At 46.6% G+C, this 26,822-nt stretch overlaps 1 protein-coding gene and 1 non-coding gene across 2 annotated transcripts in view; both read right to left on the bottom strand.

The window, feature by feature from the left end:
• GAB3 (GRB2 associated binding protein 3) overlaps positions 1–26,822 on the bottom strand; it is a 79,913-nt gene that overhangs the window by 19,038 nt on the left and 34,053 nt on the right. Inside the window, exons 2-8 of the mRNA XM_045470982.1 lie at positions 22,407–22,710; positions 19,792–20,008; positions 18,650–19,128; positions 4,826–4,881; positions 4,156–4,375; positions 1,923–2,004; positions 641–743 (exon numbers count right to left, since the gene is read on the bottom strand). Coding sequence (XP_045326938.1) covers positions 641–743; positions 1,923–2,004; positions 4,156–4,375; positions 4,826–4,881; positions 18,650–19,128; positions 19,792–20,008; positions 22,407–22,710 — 1,461 coding nt within the window. The remainder of the gene's footprint in view (positions 1–640; positions 744–1,922; positions 2,005–4,155; positions 4,376–4,825; positions 4,882–18,649; positions 19,129–19,791; positions 20,009–22,406; positions 22,711–26,822) is intronic.
• LOC123595522 lies at positions 11,174–11,279 on the bottom strand. The gene has a single exon (XR_006711219.1). It is a non-coding gene; the product is annotated as a U6 spliceosomal RNA (small nuclear RNA).

Here is a 26,822-nt window from a genome sequence, read left to right on the forward strand (position 1 = left end):
ATTCATCTTTCAGAAATATTCAGAGGCAATCGGGGCCAGGCCACCAGGGGTCTGCTAGAAAGGAATACACAGGTGAGTTTCCACAGCTTAGACTCTGAACGTCCAGAGAGGTACAAAGTCATTAGATCAGGGGCGCCTGGGGGGCTCAGTCGGTTGAGCGTCCGACTTCCGCTCAGGTCATGATCTCACGGTTTGTGGATTCGAGCCCCGCGTCGGGCTCTGTGCTGACAGCTCAGAGCCTGGAGCCTGCTTCGGATTCTGTGTCTCCCTCTCTGCCCCTCCCTGGCTTGAGCTCTGTCTGTCTCTCTCTCAAAAGTAAATAAACATTAAAACATTTTTTAACCAAGTCATTGATATCAAATTGGATATCACAGTCTTGCTGACATTTCCATCTTCCCATTACACATGCCCCAACCCTGGATACCCTTGAAGTACCGTGGCCTCGAAATGGTATGAGGAGCTGACTATCGCAGGGAAGAAAACCAGCCCCAACTGATTTGTTGCCAGTAACCTGGGATTACATTCAAGTGATTGGTTTAAGATTGCATGGGGCTTTCTGAAGTACGTGTTTCCTTTATAATGAACTCGTAAGAATACAGATTGGGGTGAAACATATGAAGAGTGTGAAACAGAGGATTACCATGTGGATGTAGCTTTCTTCCTCTTCTCTGGAAACAGAATTGGCAAAAAATCCTGCAGAATTAATACCATTTCTTTCTGGAGAGAGAAATCTGGTTCGATTGCTAAGAACAAAAATATAGACGAGGTCAAAGCAATGTCTTACAGCTGCTCTGAAAGCCAGCCAGGAACTGACGAGGTCCCTGCGGCGTTTGCAGCCCCGCCCCCCTTCCAGATACAATTTCCTTCTGGCCACAGCAGTCCCTGAAGCAGAAGAGACTGCCCAGGTTCTGTCCCATGCTGGGGCAAATGGCTCCCAACTCTCAAGGGGCACAGGTCACGAGCTTTCTAGAAACCGACCAAGGCATCATATCACTTAGGGGAAAAAAAAAAACAAACAAACACACAAACAAAAATAACATGCTCCTTTGTGATTCTCTTGCTTCCCTTCAGAGTAGCCAGCAAAAGTAATGACCTGTGGGCATCCCTCTGATGGAATCAGAACAAGACCGCAAATTAATTTTCACCCTCCTCCCGAGTCAGAAACACAGGCTGTGTCTCTGTGCATCATGACTGGAAAGAGAGCTCACTGCAGAGTTCTGCCTTGCTAAGTGATTGTATCCTGTGGCATTCAGAGTGAACCGGGAACCTCTCGGGCCAGGCTCCAGACTCTGAAAATACAACTTCTAACAGGGGAGATGAGAGAGTGCAGATACATTCTGGGCTTTGTCTGCCAGGTCCATGAACCATCTCTCTCTCTGAGAACTCCCTTCTCCTATTCTGCTCACAAAGTCGGGCTTCTGGAAGCCACATCGGTTCCGCTGGCCCCTCCCCCTGGGCCACAGGTGATTCCACTCAGGCTGGGGCGGTATAATTCCCTCTCCCCGGAAATGTGAGTTGGGGTCGGAAAAGAGCCCGTCTCTGTTGGTACTGGACTCATAGCGTGTAAGTAAGCTCACAAGGCCTGGTACAGCTCTCCTTGGCCATAAGGCACGTGCCACACTGACAAGAGCTCTCCAGAGAGAGACAGAAGAGCAAATGCGGAGAGAGAAGCAAACGCGTGAGGGGGAGAGTTCCCTGGGTTCCCAACAGCTAGTTCCTGACTCCAGCATCCTGGGACATTCAGTTATATTCCTTCCTTTGTGATCTACACAATACTTCTGGCTCATGGTAACAACAGACCCCATCCCCCTTCGACTTTAAACTAGACCAGGTGGGCCTCAACTACATTTCATCAAAGATGCATCACAAAAATTGGGAGCGCCTGTGCTGGCTGAGGTCCATTTGAGCAATCAAAGATGTACCAAGGCACAGTGCGGGTCCTGGTTAGAGACGTGTGTTCCCGGATGGTGGACAGGTGGCTCAGGTCCAGCGGGGGTGGCCGTGCTGTGAGAGAAGACACAATATCCAGTATGGTAAGTGCTCAGGAGTGAAAGGATGGAATCTAGAGACTAAAATGAAGACATTCCACTTAGCACAGCAAATCCAGATTTACTAACGAGCAGTACTGACAATGAGGGGGAATTTTGCGGACCTACCCTTCTCCTTCCTCACTGCTCACATTACAGCTAGAGGTAGCAATGGGGCAAGACATTTAGTCAGTGTGCATTTGAGACCTCACTGCACATCAGGCATAGTTCTAGGTGTTGGAGGCACAGTGTGAGCAAAGCAGATGAAAGTCTCTGACCTTATGGGATCCAAACATCTACCTTACACTTGGTGTGTCCAAAATGGAAATTTTACCTTTCTTATTACAGGCAGAGATGATCACCCAGGTTCTATCCCCACCTCCCATCCATTGTCTACCTGATAGTCTTTCTACCTAGAACATTCCTCCCCATCTCTCTGCCTGGTTAGTCACCTTCAGGTCTCAGGTCAATGTCCCCTGCTTCGAAAGGCCTTCTTTGGCCTCCAGACATCATGGGCATGCATGTATCCCTCTACCATGGCCTTGACCAGGTTGCTTTGTTTCCTCCACTAGACCGCATGGGTGGAAACTGTTTAAGCCCCCTCCGTATCATCAGAACCCAGGACAGCGACTCCTACTCCTCACTTTCCCAGGAGCCTCTGACCTGGGCAAGCTGCTGAGCTGGAAAGGACATATGAGTCACAGTCACGTCGTCTCTGGTGTGAAGATCTCTCCTGATGGCCCTAACTCCCTGGCATCAGCCTCACCGACCAGCCACCTCCTGGCTTCTCTACCTGCCCTCTCCCCGTTGGGCCCCAGGGTCTATCCCTGCAGCCACACCTGTCGGAGCCTGAAGTCTTGGCCCAGGGGTCCACCTGGACACCCACCCACTGGCTCCCGAACCCTAAGTCCAGACGACATGTTCATGCCTGATCGCCAGGTCCTATGAGCCATGCTGTCCAATATGGTAGCCACCAGTCACATGTGGCTATTTAAATTTATATTTGTTAATATTAAATAAAATTTAAAATTCAGCATGGGGAATATAGTCAATAAAAATTCAGTTCTTCGCGTGCGCTGGCCACTTCTCAAGGGTTCAATAGCTACATTTCTGTCACATAACATTTCTGTTGGATAGCATTGCTATAGAAAATTAATTAAACGAAACAACATCTACTTCAGAGTTACAGGTCCTTGTGAAATCATTTCTGAGCAGAATGAAGGATTATTTCCTCTGAACCCCATAAGACAGGATTCGCTCTCCTGTGTGGTACTGACTTCATAATCCTCCTTCTTCCAGCTGCTTTTCACCTGTGCTCCTCCCACCCACTGAGGAACCTGCTTCCTCATATTCACACCCCACCCCCTGCCGCCCAGTGAAGGGGTGAGGCTGGAAGGACCAGGCATGGGAGGGGGACTTAATGACCAGGTTGGGGCGTGGCTACCTGAAGTAGTAGTATTTCCAAAGAGCAAACAGAGGTGGGAACAGACCAGATTCTGGGAGTTCCTAGGAGTCACCAGACCTACTAGGCAGGTGGCAGTGGGGGAGAATAAAGTAAGCACATTACTTTGACCTGCTTTTCCTTCCCTCCTCTTCTTTTTCCCTCTCTGTCCGTGCTGTTTGCAGCCCAGGGGAGCTGCCTGGGAGTAACACAGAAGCTTCAAGGAGCTCTGTGCCCAGAGGATCCAGACTCCTTGCTCCCGGACACCTCTGTGGATGGGCACACACAGGGTAGTGGGTGATCAGCTGCATACGACCAGGTCTGACATTCACCGATTCGGATGAAAAGTCATTCTTGACTGCTTTCCTCGGTCTGGGGTGGCAAAGGCCTTTGTTAGGGAAGCAGACAAAGATGGACCCTCTGGAATGAACTTGGCATTGTAGGCTGCATTTGCAGGGCCACGGTGCCCTAAGTCCCGTGACTCCTTTCCTCAGTCTGGGGCGGCAAGGTCTGCCAGCCCTTCCTGTTCAATCCCAGCCATCGCTCCTCACCCCTACACCTCCCAGGCCTCTGGGACGGCTCCTCCAGTGCCTTCTTCCCAGAGACGGTCAAGAAGGAAACTTCTGCACGTGGCCTCTAGGACCTTTCTCCCCTCCCCTGCACAGCAGGTCCGCTCACGTGGCTTACGTTTCCTCTGAGGCTTGAGATCTCTATTCACTGGGGGAGGCTCCATGTCTGCAGGTAGCTCAGGCAGCGGGCTTGAGATGCTCCCTGGGCTCATGGGGATGTAGTCACCATGGCTGCAGTGGGTTCTAAGAGCAGAGGTGGCCACCTGTGGGCCCATGGGCACGTAGCCATCTTCGGCACTGGTTGAAGCTGTGGGGTACACCGGGGAGAACCCGCATGGCTGCAAGAGAACAGGTGCAGGTCGGGAAGCACGGCCAAGGCCGTGCACAGGGGTTGCAAGTATCCAAGAATAACTTTGAACTTCCTTAAGAAAGTCAGGTAAGCCTCTAACTTGGGCTCTGCCCCTGCTCCTATTGTATGAGGCAGGTGAGGACACTCCTGGATTTGGTGCTAGAAGATAGAGGGTTATGAATTTCCGCAAACACTCTCAGTGTAGTGTGATGCCTTAAGTCCCACACCCCGAGGCAGACAAGTGTCTGAGTATTAGAACTAGAAGGGCCCTTATAGGACACGAAGTGCAATCGTTCTCAGACAAGTTGAAGCCTTAGGGAAGACTGAAAGGGTCCTCAGAGATTCAGTGCTGAGTCTCAAAAGACTTCAAGGGAGCATATATTGGTCAAGCAACTTGTGGTAAAATCGAGGCTTAAGGGAATTCTAGTGCCAAACTTACCAAATTTAAACTAAGCCGCTTGTCTCGGTGTTTTAAGGACTGGCCTTCTACATCAGCTGTAAGAAACAAGCCAGGGTGGTGAGAAATGCAAGGCAGTATCAATTGAAACTAGGGTCCGAGTCCCTGTGCACCTCGGGGCCCTTTGCTCCGCTCCAGAGGGAAGAGGCGTGTGACACGGTTTCTACGCGCAAGGCTCACTATTCAGGGTAGTTGGGCCGTCAGAACACAGTCCCCAACAGGCGGAAATCAGAGCAGATTTCCAAGTTTCTGTATGATGGCTTGAGTGCCGTCTGTGAATTAGGAACAAATATAGCAGAGAGTTAACAAACGCTTGCCGCATAGACCACATGAATCTTCGGCAAGGACAGATGGTGGACACAGAGCTAGGGGTTTGAAGAGAGAAGGTGTAAAAGATCCCTTGTGATGAGCGGGTGGGTGGGAGGAACGGGCGAGCGAGGGCACTGCGGCGCAGCACCGAGGGCACGCCGGAGACCTGTGATCCCGAACTGGTGACCAGGATTTCCTGTAGTGGTGGTCAGCCACCTGGGTACGGGCTTGGAGAAAGAGGAAAGTTTGGATTAATCCAGGATTAGAAACTTGTCAGATGGACGTGACAGTGTGACATAAAAATTTAGAATTGTCGGATGGAAAGAAGACACGTCCAGAATGCAGGGCAATAAGATAAATGGGCCTCGACTCAAATGAGATAGGATTTGGGGAATTCGCGGCTCAGAGATGGCAGTCACATCCAGAAGACTGCATGGGTTTATCTAAGTTGTAAGTGTTGAGAGAAGCTTAATTATAAAACTATAAACAATGCCCAGTATTCAAAGAACAGGAAGATGAGTGACCACAGAGTAATGGGAGAAGTCCAAAAAGTGCTCTCAGCCAGTGGGGGCCAGGGAAGTGCTGTCTGTTCCAGAGCACGGAGGCATGAAGTCCGGTTGCCTCAGGAAAATAAACTGAAGAGTCCCCGTCATCTTCAAGTGAAAAATAATTCCCAGCTCAGGAAGGTGGAAGGGAGATTAGTGGAATTAAGGTTATGCATCCTATGCAGATCTTTCTCGACTTCCTTTATTGCTTATGTCCTGATAAAGCCACCCTAAATTGAAAATATCCGAAATCAAAAAGTGTTTACTCCACCTAACCTACTGAACATTACAGCTTAGCCTAGCCTGTCTTCGACATGCTCAGAACACGAACAGTCGCCTACAGCTGGGCAAAGTCGGCCAACACAGAAGCCTATTTGCTAATAAAGGGTTGGTCATCCCGTGTAATTTATTGAACACTGTACCGAAAGTGAAAAACTCCACAGCTGTAAGTGTATTGGTTGTTTAGCCTCTTGACTGCTGCTGCCCAGCTGCACAAGAGGATCGTACCACACACCAGCAGCCTGACAAAGATCCAGACTCAAAATTCTAAGTACGGTTTCTACTGAATGCATATTGCTTTCGCACCATCATAAAGTTGAAAAATCCTGAATTGAACCATCATAAGTCAGGGACCATCTGTATACACATATATGTCTACACACACATACGCGCGCAGACACACACACTTCTTTATATGTTCCTTTTTAACACAAATGGTAGCATATCATACTCACTGTTCTGCAACTTGTTTTTTTCACTTAATACCTTGGAGATCAGGGCAGAGAAACACTATAAAGAGTTTCTTCATTCTTTTCATCACTGGCATTGTGTTTCATTCTACAGATGGACCATAATTTGAGTATTCCTCTAATATTAGATATCAGTTTTATTTCCAACACTTTATTTTTACTTTTTTAATTTTTTGATTTGTTTAGAGAGACAGAGTGTGTGTGCATGTGCTAGTGAGGGAGAAGGGCAGGGGGAGAGAGAGGCAGAATCTTTTTTTTTTTTTTTAATTTTTTTTTTTTCAACGTTTATTTATTTTTTGGGGACAGAGAGAGACAGAGCATGAACGGGGGAGGGGCAGAGAGAGAGGGAGACACAGAATCGGAAACAGGCTCCAGGCTCTGAGCCATCAGCCCAGAGCCTGACGCGGGGCTCGAACTCACGGACCGCGAGATCGTGACCTGGCTGAAGTCGGACGCTTAACCGACTGCGCCACCCAGGCGCCCCGAGAGAGGCAGAATCTTAAGCAGGCTCCACAAGCTCAGCGTGGAACCTGACATGGGGCCCGATCCCACGACCCTGGAATCATGACCTGAGCAAAAATCGAGAGTCTGATGTTCAGCCGACTACACCACCCAGGCACCCCCTAACGCTTCGCTTTAAAACAAAGGACAGAAATGGATGACAAAAATAGAAATAGAAACTGCATGCTTGTACTTGGGAAAGAGAGTGAAGGAAAAGATAAAACCAACCTCAGAAATGAAGTCTAAGTTACAAGATTCCCAGGGAAGAAGAGATTCAACCGAAAATTTATTACGTGCCATTAAAGAAATGCCAGAAAACAACTGACAGACTAAAAAGGAAAGAAAGAGAATCACAGAAACAAATGGCTGAACTAGAAGACAGGCCAAGAAGATGCAGTGTACACATTTACTATTAGATTCCTTGAAGAAGGAAAACAAAACAGTGGTATAGTGCCAAAATTAAAAATTATAATCCAAGAACAAGTCCACAAATACAGTAACACCTGAAGCTACATGCTGAAAGGGCCCGCCAAGTACCTGGTCAATTCTACCCAAAATGGTAAATTCTATTACAACAGCTGTATTGATAAAATGACAGAATGAAAACAAATCAAATACCCAGTTCAAACCTGGAAAAAGTACAACAGAGAAAACCAAAAGAATTTACAAAATAGGAATAAAAGCGGAAAATAATAGAGTGCAGAAAGAGAGTAGACAATTTTAAAGAATCAAAATCTTTGGGATGCCCGGCCAGCTTGGTCGGTGGAGTGGTGAATCTTGATCCCAGGGTTGTGAGTTCAACCCCATGCTGGGTGCAGAGAGTACCTAAAATATTTTTTAAAAATTCAAAATCTTTGTTTTCTGGGGAAAAAAGTTACCAAAAGGCAACCGACTAGCCAATGTAATCAATAAAGGAGCAGTGCCTAAGTATACAGAATAAGAACTAAAAAGGAGGAAATTATCGTTGAAGCAGAGGAAATTAAAAGAAACACAAGAGACAATTCTGCACCAATTTCTACACATTTTAAAATCTAAATGAACTGGATAATTTCCTAGAAAAATAAAATATACCATAAGTGACCCAAATAGGAATAGAAATATTACACATATAAATCACCATAGAATAAAAGAGAAAATGACCATGGAGCTACCTCCCAAAAGCACCAGGACTCCATGATTTCCACAGAGAATTTTACTAAACTTTCAAAGACCAATGCTACACAAATTGTTCTGAAGCATACAAAAATAAAAACACATTTCTAATTCTTTTTAGGGGGCAAGTATAACTTTGGTAGCTCGACCTGATAAAGATGAAGCAAATCAGAAAATTACAGGTTAACCTGATAAAGATAAAGCAAATCAGAAAATTACAGGTCAATATCACTTGTGATTATCAATGCAAAAATCCTAAAGTATTAACAATCAGAGGAAGGTAGGACTGTTAAATTGTTTGAGGGAAGAGCTCAGCAAAGCCATTCCCCAAAAAGCAATGATAAAACTGTACAAACTAATTTTTAAAAAGAACCCACAACAACTATTTTGAGACTCTTCAAAGTCATCAAAACCACACAACAACTGGAAAGCACTTATTCAAGAAAAACTCCTGGACATCACATAAGAACAGCGTGAGTCTGTGGCATTTTAGCTTGAGGTGTTCCCAAGCCCCTCACTGGCCCAATCAGCAGGTGTTCTACTAGGGCAGGGCGGGCCATGAAGACCACCGGCTTTGCTGCCAAAGGGGACTAACTTGATTTGGATCGAGCATATAAAAAGCCTGTCCCTCTAGGGCACAGGGATCGCAGTGCCAGGAACGGTAAGCAGCGGACAAAGAAGGAGAGCAGCCAGAAATACTGCACGTTGATCTCAGGAACGAGTCCACCAAAGTGCCTCGAAATTCAAGTATGCTAAATCCAAACACATCAAGACCAAGACACGTCCCAAACTGCTGAAAATCAAAGGCAAGGGGGACACCTTGAACACAGTGAGAGAAAACCAGCTCTTTATGTGCAAGAGAATCACAATGAGATTAACAGCCAACTACTACCCATGGCAGACGGAAGGCCAGAAGGTAGTAGAATTACATATTCAAAATGCTGAAAGAAACAAATCTGTCCGACGAGAATTCTACATGCAGCACAACTGGATTGCAAAAGTGGAGGCAAAATAGAAACATTCCCGGAGAAACAAAGACTCACGGAACAGCCTTATGCAGGCCGAAAGGACGGGACAGCGCGTAGTAGCACCAACTCTACAAAGAACTAAGGGGTGCAGGTAAAGAGAATCATGTAGGTAAATATAAAAGGCGATGGAAGTACAGAATTTTCTCTTTTCTTCTTTTAGCTGAGTTAACGGACAGTGGCCTGAAACAATAATCATAAAACTTATTTTGGGGCCTATAAAGTAGAAAGACCTAACATACTTGATGATAATAGCCCAGGAGTAGAGAATGGCACTATACTAGAGTCAGGTAATGACAACAGGTTGGAACTCAAAACCACGGGAAGAAATAAAGAGCACGAGAAACAACAAACACATGAGTTGATGTAAGAGATTCTGTAAATAAACTTTTTCTGTGTGTATGGGTACGTGCATATATATATTTTCCCAAACCATCTGAAGGGAAGTTGCAGTAATCAGGAACCTTCACTTCAAAATATTTCAGTGTGTATCTCCTAAGAAAAATAACATTCTTGGGGCGCCTGGGTGGCTCAGTCGGTTTTTGGCTCAGGTCATGATCTCATGGTTTGTGAGATCCAGCTGCGTCGGGCTCTGTGCTGACAGCTCAGAGCCTGGAGCCTGCTTTGGAATCTGTGTCTCCATCGGTCTCTGCCCCTTCCCTGCTCATGCTCGCTCTCTGTCTCTCAAAAATAAATAAACATTAATCTTTTGTATAACCACAGTGCTTCAGCAAATTTGGTATTGATATAATACTATTATGTAATAAAAGCAGGGAACTATCTGATTCTTTTTGACAAAAACGAACCATTCCATTGAATGGATGTAAAATAATTTATTTAACCATGTCTCTGTTAACGGACATTAAGGTTAATTCCAATCTTTCACAAATAATTTTCACTCACCAACCATGCACGTATGTCCTTTTTACACGTGTAAGCATTTCTGTAACCAAAATTGCCCTTCACAGGAGGGCACCATCTACCAAAACAACAGATACTATATAGTCCCTATTCAAACACTGCTGCTGTCCCAATACTGTCCTTAAGAGCAACTACTGGCAGGGTGCCTGGGTAGCTCAGTAGGTTAAGCTTTCGACTTCAGCATAGGCCATGATCTCATTGTTTGTGAGTTCGAGCCCCGTGTCAGGCTCCGTGCTGACAACTCAGAGCTTGGAGCCTGCTTTGGATTCTGTGTCCCCCTCTCTCTCTGCCCCTCCCCTGCTCACACTGTCTCTCAAAAATAAATAAACATTTAAAAAATTTTTTTTAAAAAGAGCAACTATTGGCTAAATTCCTAGAAGTGGAATTGCTGGGTCATAAGCTATAGTGTTTGTACTAACGTAAAAAAAAAAAAAAAAAATCACCAAGCTATACTTTTTAATTTAAAAAAAAATTTTAAAGGTTTTATTTTAATCACCCGATGCTTATCACAAGTGCACTCCTTAATCCCCATCACTTATTTCCCCCATCCCCACTCTCCTGTCCTCTGTCACCATCGGTGTGTTCTCTAGAGTTAACAGCCTGTTTCTTGGTATGCCTCTCTCCCTTTTTTCCCCTTTGCTCGTTTTTTTTTTTCTTTCTTAAATTCTACATATGATTTGATCATAGATGAAATTGGTCTTTCTCAGGTATTTGTCTTTCTCAGACTGACTTATTTTGCTTAGCATAATACTCTGGCTGTATGCACGTCATTGCAAATGGCAAGACTTCATTACTTTTATGGCTGAGTGACATCCAAGATACATTCGTAAGAGGAAAAGCAATGGATAGAATAGAGTGTAAGAATGCTACTGTGTCCATCAAAAAATAGATTATATATGCATGTTTTCTTGAATATCCAGAAAATTCTCTGAAAGGATACAGGTGATAGGAAAACAGCAAACAAGACAGCGGCACAAAGGAGATTTTTCATTGCATACCTTTTTTTTGTTTGTTTTGGAGGAGGAGGAGGAAGAATTGGGGGTAGGGTTTGAAACCAGAAACACCCTCAATTAGCTAAGTCACTTGTCAGACCCTATTTCTCCCCCCATAAACATTAGAAAAGGAAAGCGAAATATGGAATACTTCATGAATGTGCATATCACCCTTGCACAGGGCCGGGCTGATCTTCTCTACATTATTCCAATTTGAGGGTATGTGCTGCCGAGGTAAGCACTGTCTACCATCTTATAATAAAGACTGTGAAATACAAATATTCCTTTAGAAATTAAATAAATGAAATTTGAACTCAAAATATGAGTCACACAGCAGGTTAGGCACAATTGAAGAGAGACTTCAAAAAGAAATTCTGAAAGAAATTACTAGAATTCAGTACAAAGAGATGAAAAATATCCAAGAGAATTCAAGAAACACGCAAGACAGACGGGAAATCTAAAATACATACACTTGGGGCCCCAGAAGAAAAACAGGGAGAACGGAGAGGCACTACTTGAAGAGACAGTAACTGTAAGTCAATAAGCCACAAAAAGAATGAAAATAATCCCAGAATGAACTTATAAGATGCTAAAAGCAATAATAAACTCGAAAAATATTCAATGTAAGTGAAGCTTTAAGAAAATTATGGTACAAAAAAAAGAAAATTACGGTATAAAAATACTATCAATAATGTTTACCTGATGGGATTTAGAAAATCAAGAGGGAAGTAAAATACTATATGGTATTAGCATTTAAAGTGGGGAGAGGTAATTAGGTCGAAAACATTCTAACGTCTTTGCATTACTTTGGGAGAAGGGCACAGATACGGACGAGGTTGAGGAGGTAACATGGAGAAAGGAGTCACTAAAAGAACAGGAATGTGCCACACAACTTCCAAAGGAGTAGAGGTTAGACCTGAAGAGATGTAGCAAACCCAACTCAGAAGAAAGCAGGGGATGAGATTACAAATAAGAAATTTTGTACAAACAGGAAAAAACAGAAACCACAAAATAAAACGGTAAAAACAAATCTAATTAGTGTAAATGGGTTAACCTTTCTAGTTAAAAGAGAAAGGCTATCAAAACAGATGAAAAATTTAAAAGAACGATACAGGGGCGCCTGGGTGGCTCACTCGGTTAAGTGGCCGACTTCGGCTCAGGTCATGATCTCGCGGTCCGTGAGTTCGAGCCCCGTGTCGGGCTCTGTGCTGACAGCTCAGAGCCTGGAGCCTGTTTCAGATTCTGTGTCTCCCTCTCTCTCTGTCCCTCCCCCGTTCATGCTCTGTCTCTCTCTGTCTCAAAAATAAAAATAAACTTTAAAAAAAAAAAAAAAAAAAGAACGATATAGGATTGAGCCCTGCATTGGCTCCATGCTGAGCGTGGAGCCTGCTTGGGATTCTCTCCCTCCCTCTCTCTCTGCCACTCCCTCGCTCGTGCTCTAAAAAAAATAACAATACAAAAAAAGCTATATGCTTTTTATAAGAAACACATCTAGGGACGCCTGGGTGGCTCAGTCACTTAAGCATCCGACTCTTGATTTCGGCTCAGGTCATCTTGTGTGTGTGCTCTCTCTCTCTCTCTCTCAAATAAATTAAAAACAAAAGAAACACCTCTAAAATTTGGTCATGGAAAATATGAAAACCAAAGAATGAGAAAATGTGTACCATGCAAATACTGAGCAAAAGGATGCCGATTAATATTTTAGTATTTAGTACTTAATATAGGCATAGCTACATTAATATCACATAAGGCAGACTTTAAGACAAAAACATTACTACAGAGTCATGACAAATTGATAAAAGTTTCAGTTCACTAGAAAAAATATACAAATTCTAAGAGATATGTAACTAATAACATAGCTTTAAATTATATACAGAGGGGCGCCTGGGTGGCGCAGTCGGTTAAGCGTCCGACTTCAGCCAGGTCACGATCTCGCAGTCCGTGAGTTCGAGCCCCGCGTCGGGCTCTGTGCTGATAGCTCGGAGCCTGGAGCCTGTTTCAGATTCTGTGTCTCCCTCTCTCTCTGCCCCTCCCCCGTTCATGCTCTGTCTCTCTCTGTCCCAAAAATAAATAAACGTTGAAAAAAAAATTAAAAAAAAAATTATATACAGAAAACTCTGACAGAATGATAAGGGAGAAAGAGACACTCTTCAGTCATAGGGTAGATTTTAGCATACCTTGCTCGGTACTTGCTACAAGGGAACAGAATCAGTGCCAACAGAGGAGGAATAGATGGCATGACCGCTAAAGAACTTGACCTGAGCATGTGTCCTTGTCAGGTATATTCAGAACATTCACAGAAATACCTATGTATTGAGCCACAGAAGAAATCTCAAATTCCTAAGGATTGAACTCATGCAAAGTATGTTCTCTAATTAAAATGTAATAAGCTACAGGGGAGCCTGGGCGGCTCAGTTGGTTGAGGGTCTGACTTCAGCTCAGGTCATGATCTCTCGGTCAGTGAGTTCAAGCCCCACATGGGGCTCTGTGCTGACAGCTAAGAGCCCGGAGCCTGCTTTGGATTCTGTGTCTCCCTCTCTCTGCCCCTCCCCTGCTCATGCTATGTTCTCTTTCTCAAAAATGAATAAATGTTAAAAAAAAATTAAATGTAATCAACTAGAAAAACAACTAGAAAATCCTCAGGTTTGGAAATTAAGAAATGCAGTTGTACATAATGCATAGGGCAAAGAAGAAGCCACAGTGAAAACTAGAAAAAATTTTGAACTGAATTAAAATGAAAATATGACCCTCAAAACTTATGGGATGTGGCTAAGACAATGTTTATAGAAACTTTGTAGCCTTAAACACGTATATTTGACAAGAAAGAAAGAAATTCAATGAGCCACCCATCCACGAAAGGAACTTAGAAAAATATGCAAATTACCTCCAAGGAAGTACAACAAGGGTCAGGAAACTTTTTCTGGAAAGAGCCAAATAGTATTTTTTTCCCACAACCCCTTAAGAGTTAAAAAAAAAAAAAAATTCTTAGTTGGTGGGCTGAAACAAAACAAAACAAAACAAAACAACAACAACAATAACAAAAAACAGGCTGTTGGTCAGATTTGGCCCATAGGCCACAGTTTGGTGGCCCAAGAAGGAAGGAAATAATGAAGATATGAGCAAAAATTAATGCAACAGAAAACAAATATACAACTGGAAAAAAATCAACAAAGCCAAATTCTGTACTCTGGGAAGAAAACAAAGCCAAAACAAAACAGAGGCACCTGGCTGGCTCAGTGAGTGGAGCATGCAACTCTTGATCTTGGGGTTGTGAGTTCAAGCCCCGTGTTGGGTGTAGAGCCTACTTAAAACAAAACAAAATAAGAATAACTAGTATCAGTGATAAACTGCCAGTAAGACTGATTAAGAAATACAGATGAAGGCCCACATTATCAATATCAGGATTGAAAAGAAGCTATTATAATAGATCCTACAGATAGCAAGAGGCTATTATAATCAATTTTATGATAATAAATCTGAAAAGGTAGGAGAAATAGACTGCTTGAAAAATACATAAAATCTGAAATAGTTTATTAAAGACTAAAGAAGGAAATTGAATCCTTAATTTAAACATCTTTCCACAAAGCAAACCCCATGTCCCAATGGTTTTTCTAGTAAATTCTACTAATCAACTAAGGTAGAATACCAACCATACACAAATTTTTCCAAAGAATAAAAAGGAGGAAAACTTCTTAGTTTGTTCTACGAAGTCTGCATAGCCTTTTTTTTTTTAAACCAAAACCTGACACATTTATCACAAAAAAAGAAAATTATAGGACAACCTCCCTCAGATAAAAAAAAACATGTTCAAAACAAAATATGAGCAAACAAATCTAGTAATTTATTAAAAGGGCACCCTTTATGATGAAGTTGAGTTTATTTCAGAAATGCAGGTGGGGGGCCCCTGGGCGGCTCAGTCAGTTGAGCATCCGACTTCAGCTCAGGTCATGATCTCACAGTTTGTGGGTTCGAGCCCCGCATCAGGCTCTGTGCTGACAGCTCAGAGCCTGGAGTCTGCTTCGGATTCTGTGTCTCCCTCTCTCTGACCCTCCCCGTTCTTACTTTGTCTCACTCTGCCTCTCAAAAATAAACAAATGTAAAAAAAATTTTAATTAAAAAAAAGGAATGCGAAGTAGGTATGGCATTCAAAAATCAACCAATAAGCGGCACCTGGGGGCTCAGTTGGTTAAGTGTCCAACTCTTGATTTCGGCTCAGGACACGATCTCATGGTTTCTGACTTCGACCCCTGTGTTGGGCTCTGTGCTGGAAGTGCAGAGCCTGCTTGGGATTCTCTCTCTCCTTCTCTCTCTGCCCCTCCCCTGTTCTTTCTCACACACAAAGTAAATAAACTTTAAAAATAAATAATAAAAAATAACAAAAATAACAAAATAGCAAAGTAAGGTTATCAGAGAATGTCTTTAATCTAATGAACGGTATGAATGGTATCTACAGAAATCCAGGGGCGCCTGGGTGGCTCAGTCGGTCAAGCGTCCGACTTCGGCTCAGGTCACGATCTCGCGGTCTGTGAGTTCGAGCCCCGCGTCGGGCTCTGTGCTGACTGCTCAGAGCCTGGACCCCGTTTCAGATTCTGTGTCTCCCTCTCTCTCTGACCCTCCCCCGTTCATGCTCTGTCTCTCTCTGTCTCAAAAATAAATAAACGTTAAAAAAAAAAATTTAAAAAAAGAAATCTGCAAGCCACATTATAAATGTGAAACGCTGGACGCATTCCATCTGAGACCAGGAATAAGACAAGGATCCCTGTTACTGCCCCTCCTATTCAACAATGTCTTGGACTCCCTAGCCGAAGCAGCGACAGAAGAAAAAGTAAATGGAAGATAGGTGTTATGAAAGATGAAATGAGGGAGCACCTGGCTGGCTCAGTCGGTAGAGCGTGCGACGCTTGACCTCGGGGTTGTAAGTTTGAGCCCCACATTGGGTGTACAGATTACTTAAAAATAAAATCTTAAAAAAAAAAAAGAGATGAAATGGGGGCGCTGGGGTGGCTCAGCTGCTTAAGTGACTGACTTCAGCTCAGGTCACGTTTAGGAAAGCTAGATAACACGGGCACCTGGGGGCTCAGTCAGTTAAGGGTCTGACTCTTGATATCGGCTCAGGTCATGATCTCATGGTTTGAGAGATCGAGCCCCATCAGTGCAGAGCCTGCTTGGGATTCTCTCTCTCTCTCTCTCTCTCTCTCTCTCTGCCCCTCCCCTGCTTGTGCACACACACCTGCTCTTTGTCTCTCTCTCAAAATAAATAGGTAAGTATTTTTAAAAAAGAAAAGCTCGGGGCGCCTGGGTGGCTCAGTCAGTTAAGCCTCTGACTCGATTTAGGCTCAGGTCATGATCTCGCAGTTCATGAATTCAAGCTCCACATCAGGTTCCATGCTGACAGTGCAGAGCCTGCTTGGGATTTTGTGTGTGTGTCTCTCTCTCTCTCTCTCTAAATAAGAAATACATGGGAACACATTAATAAGAGATACCCAAGGCTTCCCTAAAATGTATCAATCAAATTATAGACAAATCAAATAAGACTTATATAAACCTATATCAATAGAAGGATATTTCCTCTTCATGAATTGAAAACCTCAACATTGTATAGGTGCCAAATCTTCACAAACTGGTCTTTAGATACGATGCAGTCCTCCTCAAATCCTCGATATATTTGCGTATGTATGCTTGGAACGCGATCAGCTGACTCTAAACTTGGCCTAGAATAGGCATGGCACTCTTTAAGAACAGGTAGGAAGACTTCAATACAGAAATGTCAATAATGAAGGGAGCGTGACACTGGTGCAGACTGGACCACAGGGCCCAATGGGAGAGAAAGCAGAACAGAGATGCAACCCCACCCCCCAACACGCAGCATTTCATTTGTGACAGAGGGGGCATTGGAAAGCGTGGGGAATTCAAGGGCCTTTCCAATCAATGGCACTGGGTCATTGGATAGACATCCACGTGAACAGTAATGAACCTTGCCACACACGACCTTGGATTCCAGGCAGGCCTCAATGGGGAAGGCGGAACAAGTGATTTGACGTATTCCCTCTGCTTTATTGGATCCATTTGTTTCTAACCATCACTGTTGTTTTGGTCTTTATTTCATGGTCAAAACCTCTATATTAATGAGTTTTAGCTTTTTGTTGGCCTTCATGTAAAAAATACAACCTAATTGTTTTATGTGTTGAAATTTTAAATTATTTCAATATTTTTGTTCTTCAATGTGAGTTTTTTTAAAGACTTTATTTTTAAGTAATCTCTATACCCAACTTGGGCTCTAACTCACAACCCCGAGATCAAGAGTCACACGCTCCACTGACTGAACCAGCCAGGCGCCCCTTCAATTTGAGACTTTTGATTCATTTTCATACCCTATCATTCTACTGGTCTGGTCACTTCACTTTCCACAATCTGCTTACGTAGTCTTTCAGCTTTCCCTTTCTGCCCACCATTCACACATTAGCTCATTAAGACCCTTTGTGTACCCCGGGGCGCCTGGGTGGCTCAGTCAGTTAAGGGTCTGACTTCGGCTTAGGTCATGGTCTCACGGTTCGTGAGTTCGAGCCCCGCATTGGGCTATGGGCTGACAACTCAGAGCCTGGAGCCTGCTTTGGATTCTGTGTCTCCCTCTCTCTGCCCTCCCCTGCTCGCACTCTGTCTCTCTCTGTCTCTCAAAAAAATGAATAAACGTTTAAAAAAATGTAAAGAAAGACCCTTTGTGTACTCTGCATGTCCTCATATCGTTGAGGTTGTCCAAAAGGTGTAACATGTAAAGGTCACATCACTAGGGACACTAGGGGAGGTCTTTGCCAGAGTGACTTAGCTCCTCAGTCAGAATGAGAAATTTCTACAATTTTAAATGAGTTTGTATTCCTGAAATTCGCATAATTCCTTTAAGATAAGACCTCATTGGTAGCAGTGTGGGAGTGATTATTTTGATTATATTTGGTTGGAAAAGTGGCGAGAGATGAAGGGGGGGGGGGAAAGCAAGGCAACTCCATCAGAATAAACAGCTTTACAGGAAAGGGCAAAAGAGGGCTCCAGGAGGGCATGCCAATAAACCAAGCTGATAGGGCTGGGTCAGCATTACCTTGGTACTGACAGCTTGGTACACAGCTACGTCACTAGCGTCCGGCCGGTGACACTTGGAAAAAACAGGTCAGGTGGGGGGATGAATGGGGTTGACAGGATTGTGGGAAAGTCAAAGAGCTGGGGTCTACCCTCTCGGTTCTCACTATGCGTGTGAGGGCCAAAGAACGGAATCTGGCTGAATTGAGGCAAAAGATCTCAGCTTCTGTATAGAGTGGGACCCTGAGTGACTCCAAACAAACACCAGGAGCTTCGTCTCAGGCGGGAAGCCCGTCACGTGGACAGGGACACGGCTAATGGACAAGGGCTCCCACTTCCTTCGGCAGCCACCGAGACCGAAGTGTCTGCCGGCGGCCGGGCTTGAAGGAGAACTGCCAGCATTCGGGCTGTGTGCTTCCACCAATGGCCTAGCCCTGCTGGCAGGCGGGAGCGGCTTGAGCAACGGACGCTTGCAGCGCCCTCGTGTGGACACAAGGAGTAAAAGGAGGCAGGCCTCACTGTGAGTTTAGCATCCAACACTTACCTTTCCAGGTTCTCATGCTATCTAAACCAGAGAGAGAGATTCTTCTCGCTGCCATAGTGCACTCTGGCTTCTTGATGCCGCCATGCCCACTCCACATGACCTGTTCTTCTTGGTGCCGTTCAGAGAGATGGCTTGGCTTAGGGGGGCGGGGCGGTGGCACGTTGGACACGATGTCTGGTTCTTTTACCACACAGGGCAAGGAACCTTGGTTTTTATCTACCTGAACGGTGGGATTTAAGGAAGTTTCCAGCAATGCTGAAGAGAAGTGGTCCTTGGCTGGCCCATTGATATCTCTACTCCATATCAGGGCAGCCTGAGGCTTCGTGGAAGGCACCTTCTGAGATCCATTCCCATGGCGTGAGGGGTGGACCAAGTTACTGGGGGGCGCGGGCTGCAGGCAGTCAACAAAAACGTCATCAAATGAACTCTGTTCCAACGAGCGGTCTGAGTTTGACCAGCTATCACATCTGGTGGGTAGACTGAGGGAAGAAAAGCATATAAATTTGACTGAAATGAAGCAAGTCCCTGGCAGAAATCAGAAAAAGAAAGCCAGGGCGCCTGAGTTGGCTCAGTGGGTTGAGCCTCTGACTCTTGATTTCGGCTCAAGTCGTGATCTCACAGGTTGTGGGTTCGAACCCCACGTCGGGCTCTGCGCTGATAGAGCGGAGCCTGGTTGGGATTCTGTCTCTCTCTCTCTCTCCGCCCCTCCCACTCTCTCTCGCTCTCTCTCTCAAAACAAACAAATAAACTAAAACAAAAAAAAGCCATCTACCCATAGATAAAACCCACGCTGGCCTCTCTCCCATGCCTCTCTCCCTCTGCAACCCTCACCAGGCCTTGGATGCAGGAAAAAACGGTTTGTTGGTTTTCGCCATCATCTCAGTGTGGGATACGTAGGAAAATGCGAGGCTGGAAACTTTGTGGGAAAGCCACAGTGCTGGAATGCAGGACTCATCCCTCACCGTGGCTCCTGTGTCCCTACACCTTGGCTGCAGCAGGAAGAGGCGAGGGGAGACATGCCCGCTAGAAGGCGCTGCTGTGTCCTGAGCGGTCGGGCACACGGAGACTGTGTGCGTGACAGAGCCCGCCAGAGAAGGTGGTGGACCTTCCACAAACGTGCAGAGACGCGCACACGAGCATACCTGGTGTGACGTGGTCTTCCGGTCTCACAGTCGGACAGAATCAGATAATCAGGAAGGGAGAGAGACTCGGACTCACTCCTGCTTTCCTCAGTGGCACCGGTGTTGGTGCTCAGGTTGTCACTCGGCAAGGAGGGGCTGACGGCGTGGGCCGCGGGCAGGAAGCTGGCAGGGGCTGGCTGCAGGGATGGGGGCATGCGCGAGAAGCTGTCCACAGAATCTACCGGAGAAATCATTTCCTGGGTTAACGTTTGAGAACAGCTTTAGCACTCACTCACAACTCCTGCGACAGCCAAAGAGAAGATGCGAATCACAGCTGGTGTTTGTACTGATGGAGGAGACCATTTCCCCGAGCTATAAACAATGTCTGGGGAAGAAGGCCAATGTTCCAAGAAAGAAGTGTTGAATCAATTAAGAGTAAAAAAAGCCAAGCATTCTTGGCCGAAAAATCTGCGGTACCAGAGTCCACTCACAGCTTCTTTATAGCTCGCAGCCGTAGACCTGCGTTACTATTTGTGCACTCCACAAATACGTATACGTGCACGTACATTTATGCATAATAAATATGCATGTACTTACACATGCGCACGTGCATATATGTATGTGTGCATATAGATATACATGTCTATGTCCACAGAGAATATCTACTATTGCACCTACTATGTGCCCAGAACTGTTCTAACCCTGCCGAGACAAAGACCCTGCCCTCACTGGAATCTCCAGTCCATTAGAGGAGACAGACAAATAAAACATAAATAAATAATACCGTCGACGATGTGTAAGGAAGAGAAAAGAAAGAAATAGAGTGTGATGGCTGGTAAAGCCAGCGTTTCTCAAGAAGCGCGACATTCAGAAACTTCCAGTGAAAAGGCTGCTGTTACTTCCCCTTTGAACCAAGTTGGCAGACGTTCTGGATTCCTGAGTCAGAGTGGCCCAGAACTGCCTGAGTTCAAGTCCAGGCTCTACTATCTAGCTGTTGAGACTTTGGTTAAGTTACCTGCTGGCTGCAAGTTTCCTTCTTTGCAAAGTGGAGATGCTAATAGTACACATGCCACAAAATCGGTCTGGGGATAAGATGAGTTAATACACAAAAGCATGTAACAGAGTTCCTGGCCAGAGTACTCACGATGTGTTGACTACCTATGGTTGTCGCATGTGGAACCAAACACTTTATGCGAGAAGCCACAAGAAAGCCCTTCGGGCATGGTTCTCAGATGGAGAGGACTCTGCTCTTACGACCTTCTAAAAACTAAGGCGGGGGGCTACAGGGAACGATAAAGGTCACAGGGGGTGGTTTCTGGCTTCCCCCAACTTCATACCAGAACCTTCCATCTTCTGCCCAGTGCCTGACTCGTTCCCGTTCGTCTTTGGATACTAGGACACGTGTTACCTATCTGTTTTCGGGTAACTCCTGGATGAGGAAAGACACGGAAGAGACGTGTAATGTGGCACATGAATACGGATGTGGCTTGGGCTGGAGGTAGGGACGAGGGCGGCGAAGAGCGAGTGGCGAGCCAGGCAGAGTTGGTCAGGGAGGCTCTGCTTGTGCGCTCACTGTTGGACGCCAGCCAGGAAGGATTTGCTGCAGCTTTGCAAGTAAGCTTGCCATCACTTCATTTCCTTTGGTTTGCGTGCTCTCGAGGCTCAGTAATGCAACCGAATGGCTAGCTGCACTTACTAAGCTTCCCGGGTTCCTGAAGAGAACAGGACTTTGTCCTCAGGAAGCACACCCTTCTGTGCCATCCAAGAGAGCCGGACGGGCTCTCCACCGCCACCTAGCGGTGTGAGGCATGTTTCAGCGGCAGGTGATAAGCACACAGTAATGCTGTCGGCTGTGGAATCTAGGACTGAGGTTTTGTCTGCCAGACTAACGTGCTAGAAGAAGTCAGATTCAAGGTCGCACAGGTTGAGGATCAGGGCGTGGTGCAATGATGCCAGGGGCTCAACAGCAAAGTCCGTGAAGGTGAGTGGATTGTAACCCTAGATGCAGTACAGCCAGTATATTACATAGAAAGGACGCTACGTGTGCGTGCATCTGTACGAGAGCGAGAGAGTGAGCGACAGAGAGAGTGAACAGGAGAAAGAACCCAGACGTAGCCCAGAGCAATGTCAGAGCTAACTTGCCCTGAGCTGACCTTGAGACAATTGGAGACAGGACAAATTCTTCCCTGCCTAGGAGTTCCGTTCTAGCATCCAGTGCAGAACAACCCACTAGACAACAGAAAAGCTAGACTTCCATGAATGTTGGAAAAACAGTGGTATTTAATATTTCTGGGAAATCAGCAGCCGCAACAGCATGGGGAAACTCAGAGCCCTACGGGACATCCTCACCCACATTCTACTTTTACTGCAAAAGCTACGGAGTGGCTTCAAGGCCACCAAAGTCACTTGTCATGCTCAGTGTGTGCACACTGGGGCCTGAAACCTAGAACCAGGTGAAAGGAAGCAGCTTCTAGAACCGTACTTTGTGGGAACAATTCTGATATCAAGGAGCCCGTCCGAATACCCTGGAGGAGGTGGGCTTGGCATCGTGATGTGTTTTCCCGCAGAAGTGCTCCAGGGTGCATCACATGCCCCAGGCCGCCCCCGGCTCACGGCAACCCCGGCCCTGCTCTCACCCGCACCATCCTCCAGTTGGCCGAAGTTGCAGACCTGACTGATGCTGTACACCCACACCAGCATTTCTACTTCGGTCTTAGCCACCAGATAGAATGTACGCAAAGCGGTCTTGACAATGAACACGAAGTTATTCTGAAATTCCTTCCGGACGAAGCCGGGGCCCACGTGCTTGCACACTGCACACTCGCTGAGGTCGATCACACGGATGGGCTTGCTCGAGTGCTTGGTCCTGTAGTACTCCAAGACGTCCGGGCTGCCGCTCATGCGGCCCCGCCGGAGGACGAACCAGCGCTTGCGCCAGGCCTGCAGGGAGGCAATTCGACAAGAAGTTACCGGACCCACGGCATGGGCTTCTCCAGCTCTGCCGAGAACCTGTTTCATGACAAGGACAGCAGAGAAGCAGATCGACCACCCTAACAGTGAAATGCAATGTCCACCCAGCTTTGCATTAAATAGCTAGTACACCATGTACAAGCCCCTTTATTCAATGATTTTAAGGATGGCTCGTCACTGGGGACTGCAGCAATAGCATTCGTGCCCACGGGTCAGAGGACCAGATCTATACAATCATCCCAACTGATGCAGCTGAGGAGTGTCACATCAATGCACATGTGTTCATGCTTACAAAAAAAAAAAAAAAACTTAGTAACGAATGAGAAGAAAGCCTTCTTAGCACTATCTATCTGAATCCCAAAGCCAAGATTGGACGCAAAAATCAGGTACAAATCGTGAGTGCCCACCGTTGTCGGTATTGGCTAACATTATTTAACTTCTAGAGAATTGCTCAACAAGAAAAGAAAAATCATACACATTTGAGAGGAGAGAGGATTACCATCATCTGAAGTTTCTGACCGTCTTTCTGTAACTCCCAACTGCTTTACCATAACTCATTGAAGCTCCAAAACTATCCTGTGGGAAAGGTAATTGTTTTCTCTGTGTGGACATTTTATGTCTGAGAACACTGAGGTTCAGAGTAACGAATGTGGAGTAAAACAGTCAAGAGGAGGAGTGTAGCCAGCATTCCGTCCTAAACCACAGTGTGTCCCAAAAATCAGGATGTCCTAGGGGGCATCGGAAAATAGGTGTTGTTTGCTTGTCATCCAGGCGGGCGGGGGGGAGGTGCAGGGCAGGAACCATGTGGCTTAAGCTTTCACAGCCTGCTGACAAGCACTATGACAGCTGAAAGGAGAGAGCCATGATCACGCTTCACCTGATCCACACCCAAAAAAGAGAATGATGCTCCAGAGAAACCAGCACCGGGAGGTGGGAAGTTGCTTTGCATGCCCCTGGAGCTCCTCAGTCCCCACTGTCCCCTGACCTGGAATGAGCTGCCTCCTTGGGTATGAGACCTAGGAAAAGACGTATCTGCAATTGACCGTGGCCCTGCCATTCCAAGGAGTCTTCGCTGTTAACTTCCCCACCATCTCCTGAAGCCAGGGAGAAGGAAGTAAGGCCCTTCCTCAAAGCCGTCCATTTTCAGGGCGCCTGGGTGGCTCAGCTGGTTGAGCGTCCCACTTCGGCTCAGGTCATGATCTCGCGGTTCGTGGGTTCGAGCCCTGCACTGGGCTCTGTGCTGACAGCTCGGAGCCTGGAGCCCGCTTCAGATTCTGTGTCTCCCCCTCTCTCTGCCCCTCCCTGCTCATGCTCTGTCTCAAATATAAATAAAAACATTAAAAAAATTTTAAAAAGCCGTCCATTTTGTTACATTAGGGCACCCTGTGTTCTGCTGTGGAGAACCAGACACAGACCAGGGGAGCAGGCCGACGGGCCGACGGCGGGGCTGTTTTCCAGCGGAGACACTTGATGCTGCAGTTGGCAAGTGCAAGGGGCAGATTTATAGCTGTGGTTAGCTCTTCTGAGCGGTGGTGTGTGCGACAGCAGGAAGTGTGGGCTTCTGCCAGGAGGCATGGTGACCACTGGGACAGGAGGTCCTTTCTATCTCTAGCTTCTTGGGCCTGACACATTTATAAAGCCACCAGCTGAGACCAAGAGACCCCTGTAGAACGACAGGCCAGCATCTGGGAGAGCTCTCAGCTCCCTCACTGCCCAGGGAACCGGAGACCCGAGGCAGCAGAGAACCCAATCAAGCGCCGACAGGGGAAAGGCCAGTCGTCACAAGAGATCTACCGTTACGCCTCCGAAAACCCCTGTGAGGCTGCGGCAATGGGGCAGGCACTCCGCGCTGGGTTGGGACAAGGAGGGAACAGGCACTTGGCAGGTGCGCCCGGCCTTGGTTTCGCCTCTCTGAGGCGACGTTTGGCCACTCAGAAGAGGGACAGAGCGGTGCGATTAAGCCCTCGCCGTCAAAGTTTAGAAACATAACAGCACATTTGTGAGCTCATGGGGATGATTCAGGAAAGACAGGAAAATGCACGATTCAATAAACTCCTGTTGCAGAAACATGGCATCAGATGAGGTAAAGCCACTGAACAGAAGTGCTCAAGTGACACTGTGCAGTTCGGAACACGGGGGGATGGGAAATCGGGCAAACAGGGATGCAGGGCAGGCCCAGGGAAGGGTCCAGGGGACAAGGGAATGCCATGTGTACCCACTAAGGAAAGCCTTCACGGGGAGCCTGGGGCAGCCCGAACTTTCCAAAGGCTACTGTGGTAGGGAAATGTGAACAGGAACTTTGTTGTACTTCCCCAAACTGATTCTAAAAGAGGAAGTCAAACGGAGTGCAGAACCAAGTGTCAACTTAATTGTTCTTAGTTTTATGGGAACAGATTTCTCATCCTTTAAGAGCAGTTTGGGGGGGGGCGCCTGGGTGGCGCAGTCGGTTAAGCGTCCGACTTCAGCTCAGGTCACGATCTCGCGGTCCGTGAGTTTGAGCCCCGCGTCAGGCTCTGGGCTGATGGCTCAGAGCCTGGAGCCTGTTTCCGATTCTGTGTCTCCCTCTCTCTCTGCCCCTCCCCCGTTCATGCTCTGTCTCTCTCTGTCCCAAAAATAAATAAACGTTGAAAAAAAAAATTAAAAAAAAAAAAAAAAAGAGCAGTTTGGGGGGGGATAAAAGTAATAGCAAGAATCGCTGTGCATCCTGCCCGATGATGGAGACAGAGAATTGCGTGAGAGCCAGGGTGGGGAAGGGATCTCAAGTCGTGGCAGTGGCTGCACGGGCGGAGGGTCGGCTGGGAACAGCATGAGCGCAAGAGGAGAATGACATGGTCATGTCTGAATGTCACTCATTTGTTCAACAGCCATCTCCCAGTGGCCCGCTCATATGCTGACACCGTGTGGGCACCGGGAAAACAGAGGGGACCAGGGCACAGGGCCGTGGGGGGCAGGGGAAGAGGGCAGAGGGATAAACAGACGATTGCAGTCCGGGAGGTCAGTCCTATGGTCACGGAAAGCCAAAATTCTCTGGGGACGCACAAAAGACACGTGCGATTGCGGGGCCCAGGGAAGCTTCCAGGAGGAAGTGGTGGGGAAGCCAAGGCTGAAGAAGGGCCCAGGAAGCAGCTAGTGGAAAGGCTTCCGCTACAATTGCTTGCAAGTGTCTGGCCACCGCTCGGGCTGCCGAGGCGTCCGCCGCAGAGACACCATCTCCAAGGGCGTGGGGCGAGCCCGCCACTGCACCCGGAGCAGGTCCCCTGACCCCACCCAGGCGACTTGACTGTACACATCTTGGCTGATTCGGATAGCTGACCGTTTGGGTCCCTTGTTTTTTCTCTCCACACGCTTGTGCGTCAAACTCCCCAAGAGCTGGCCCCTGAAACCCTACGCACCCCCCTTGACCCTAATAAAGGCAGAAGCCAGGCCCCTGGGAGCACTGTCTGTACCGACGACGTCGAGCCATGGCCCCAGGTGTGTCGTGCACTTTCCAGGTGCGCACATGACAAAGGCCCTGAAAGCAGCCGGCCCGCGCAAAAGTGAGGCTCTTTACAATAAAACAGCGTGGGGCATCAGGCCGCCTCAGCCTGGATCATGAGTTCAAGCCTCATGTTGCATGTTGACATTTCTCAAAAATAAACTTAAAGACGGGCGCCTGGGTGGCTCAGTCAGTTGAGCATCCGACTCTTGATCTGGCCTCAGGTCATGATCTCACGGTTTGTGATTTCCAGCCCCTCGTTGGGCTCCGTGCTGACAGTGCAGAGTTTGCTGGGGATTCTCTCTCTCTCTTTGCCCCTCCCCGTCTCCCCTTCTCTCTCTCTCTCCTCCTCAAAATAAATAAACTCTTTTAAAAAGATACAATGAAACAGTTCCAAGACATTAATCATGCAAACAGGTAAACAAAGGGAAAGAATCGATCACTATGCTGCCCTTCCTCGACAAGCCGTCCCACTGGGAAGATGAAGGCAAACACCTGTTTATAAATGCGTTCTGACCCATAAAGGAAAATAAATGACAGAATTCGAATATCCCCATTTTGCCACCCCTGTGAATCAGCAGCTATAGGCATGAGGCACCAACACTTG

This window comes from Leopardus geoffroyi, chromosome X (assembly GCF_018350155.1).
Source record: "Leopardus geoffroyi isolate Oge1 chromosome X, O.geoffroyi_Oge1_pat1.0, whole genome shotgun sequence".
NCBI classification, from domain to species: Eukaryota; Metazoa; Chordata; class Mammalia; order Carnivora; family Felidae; genus Leopardus; species Leopardus geoffroyi.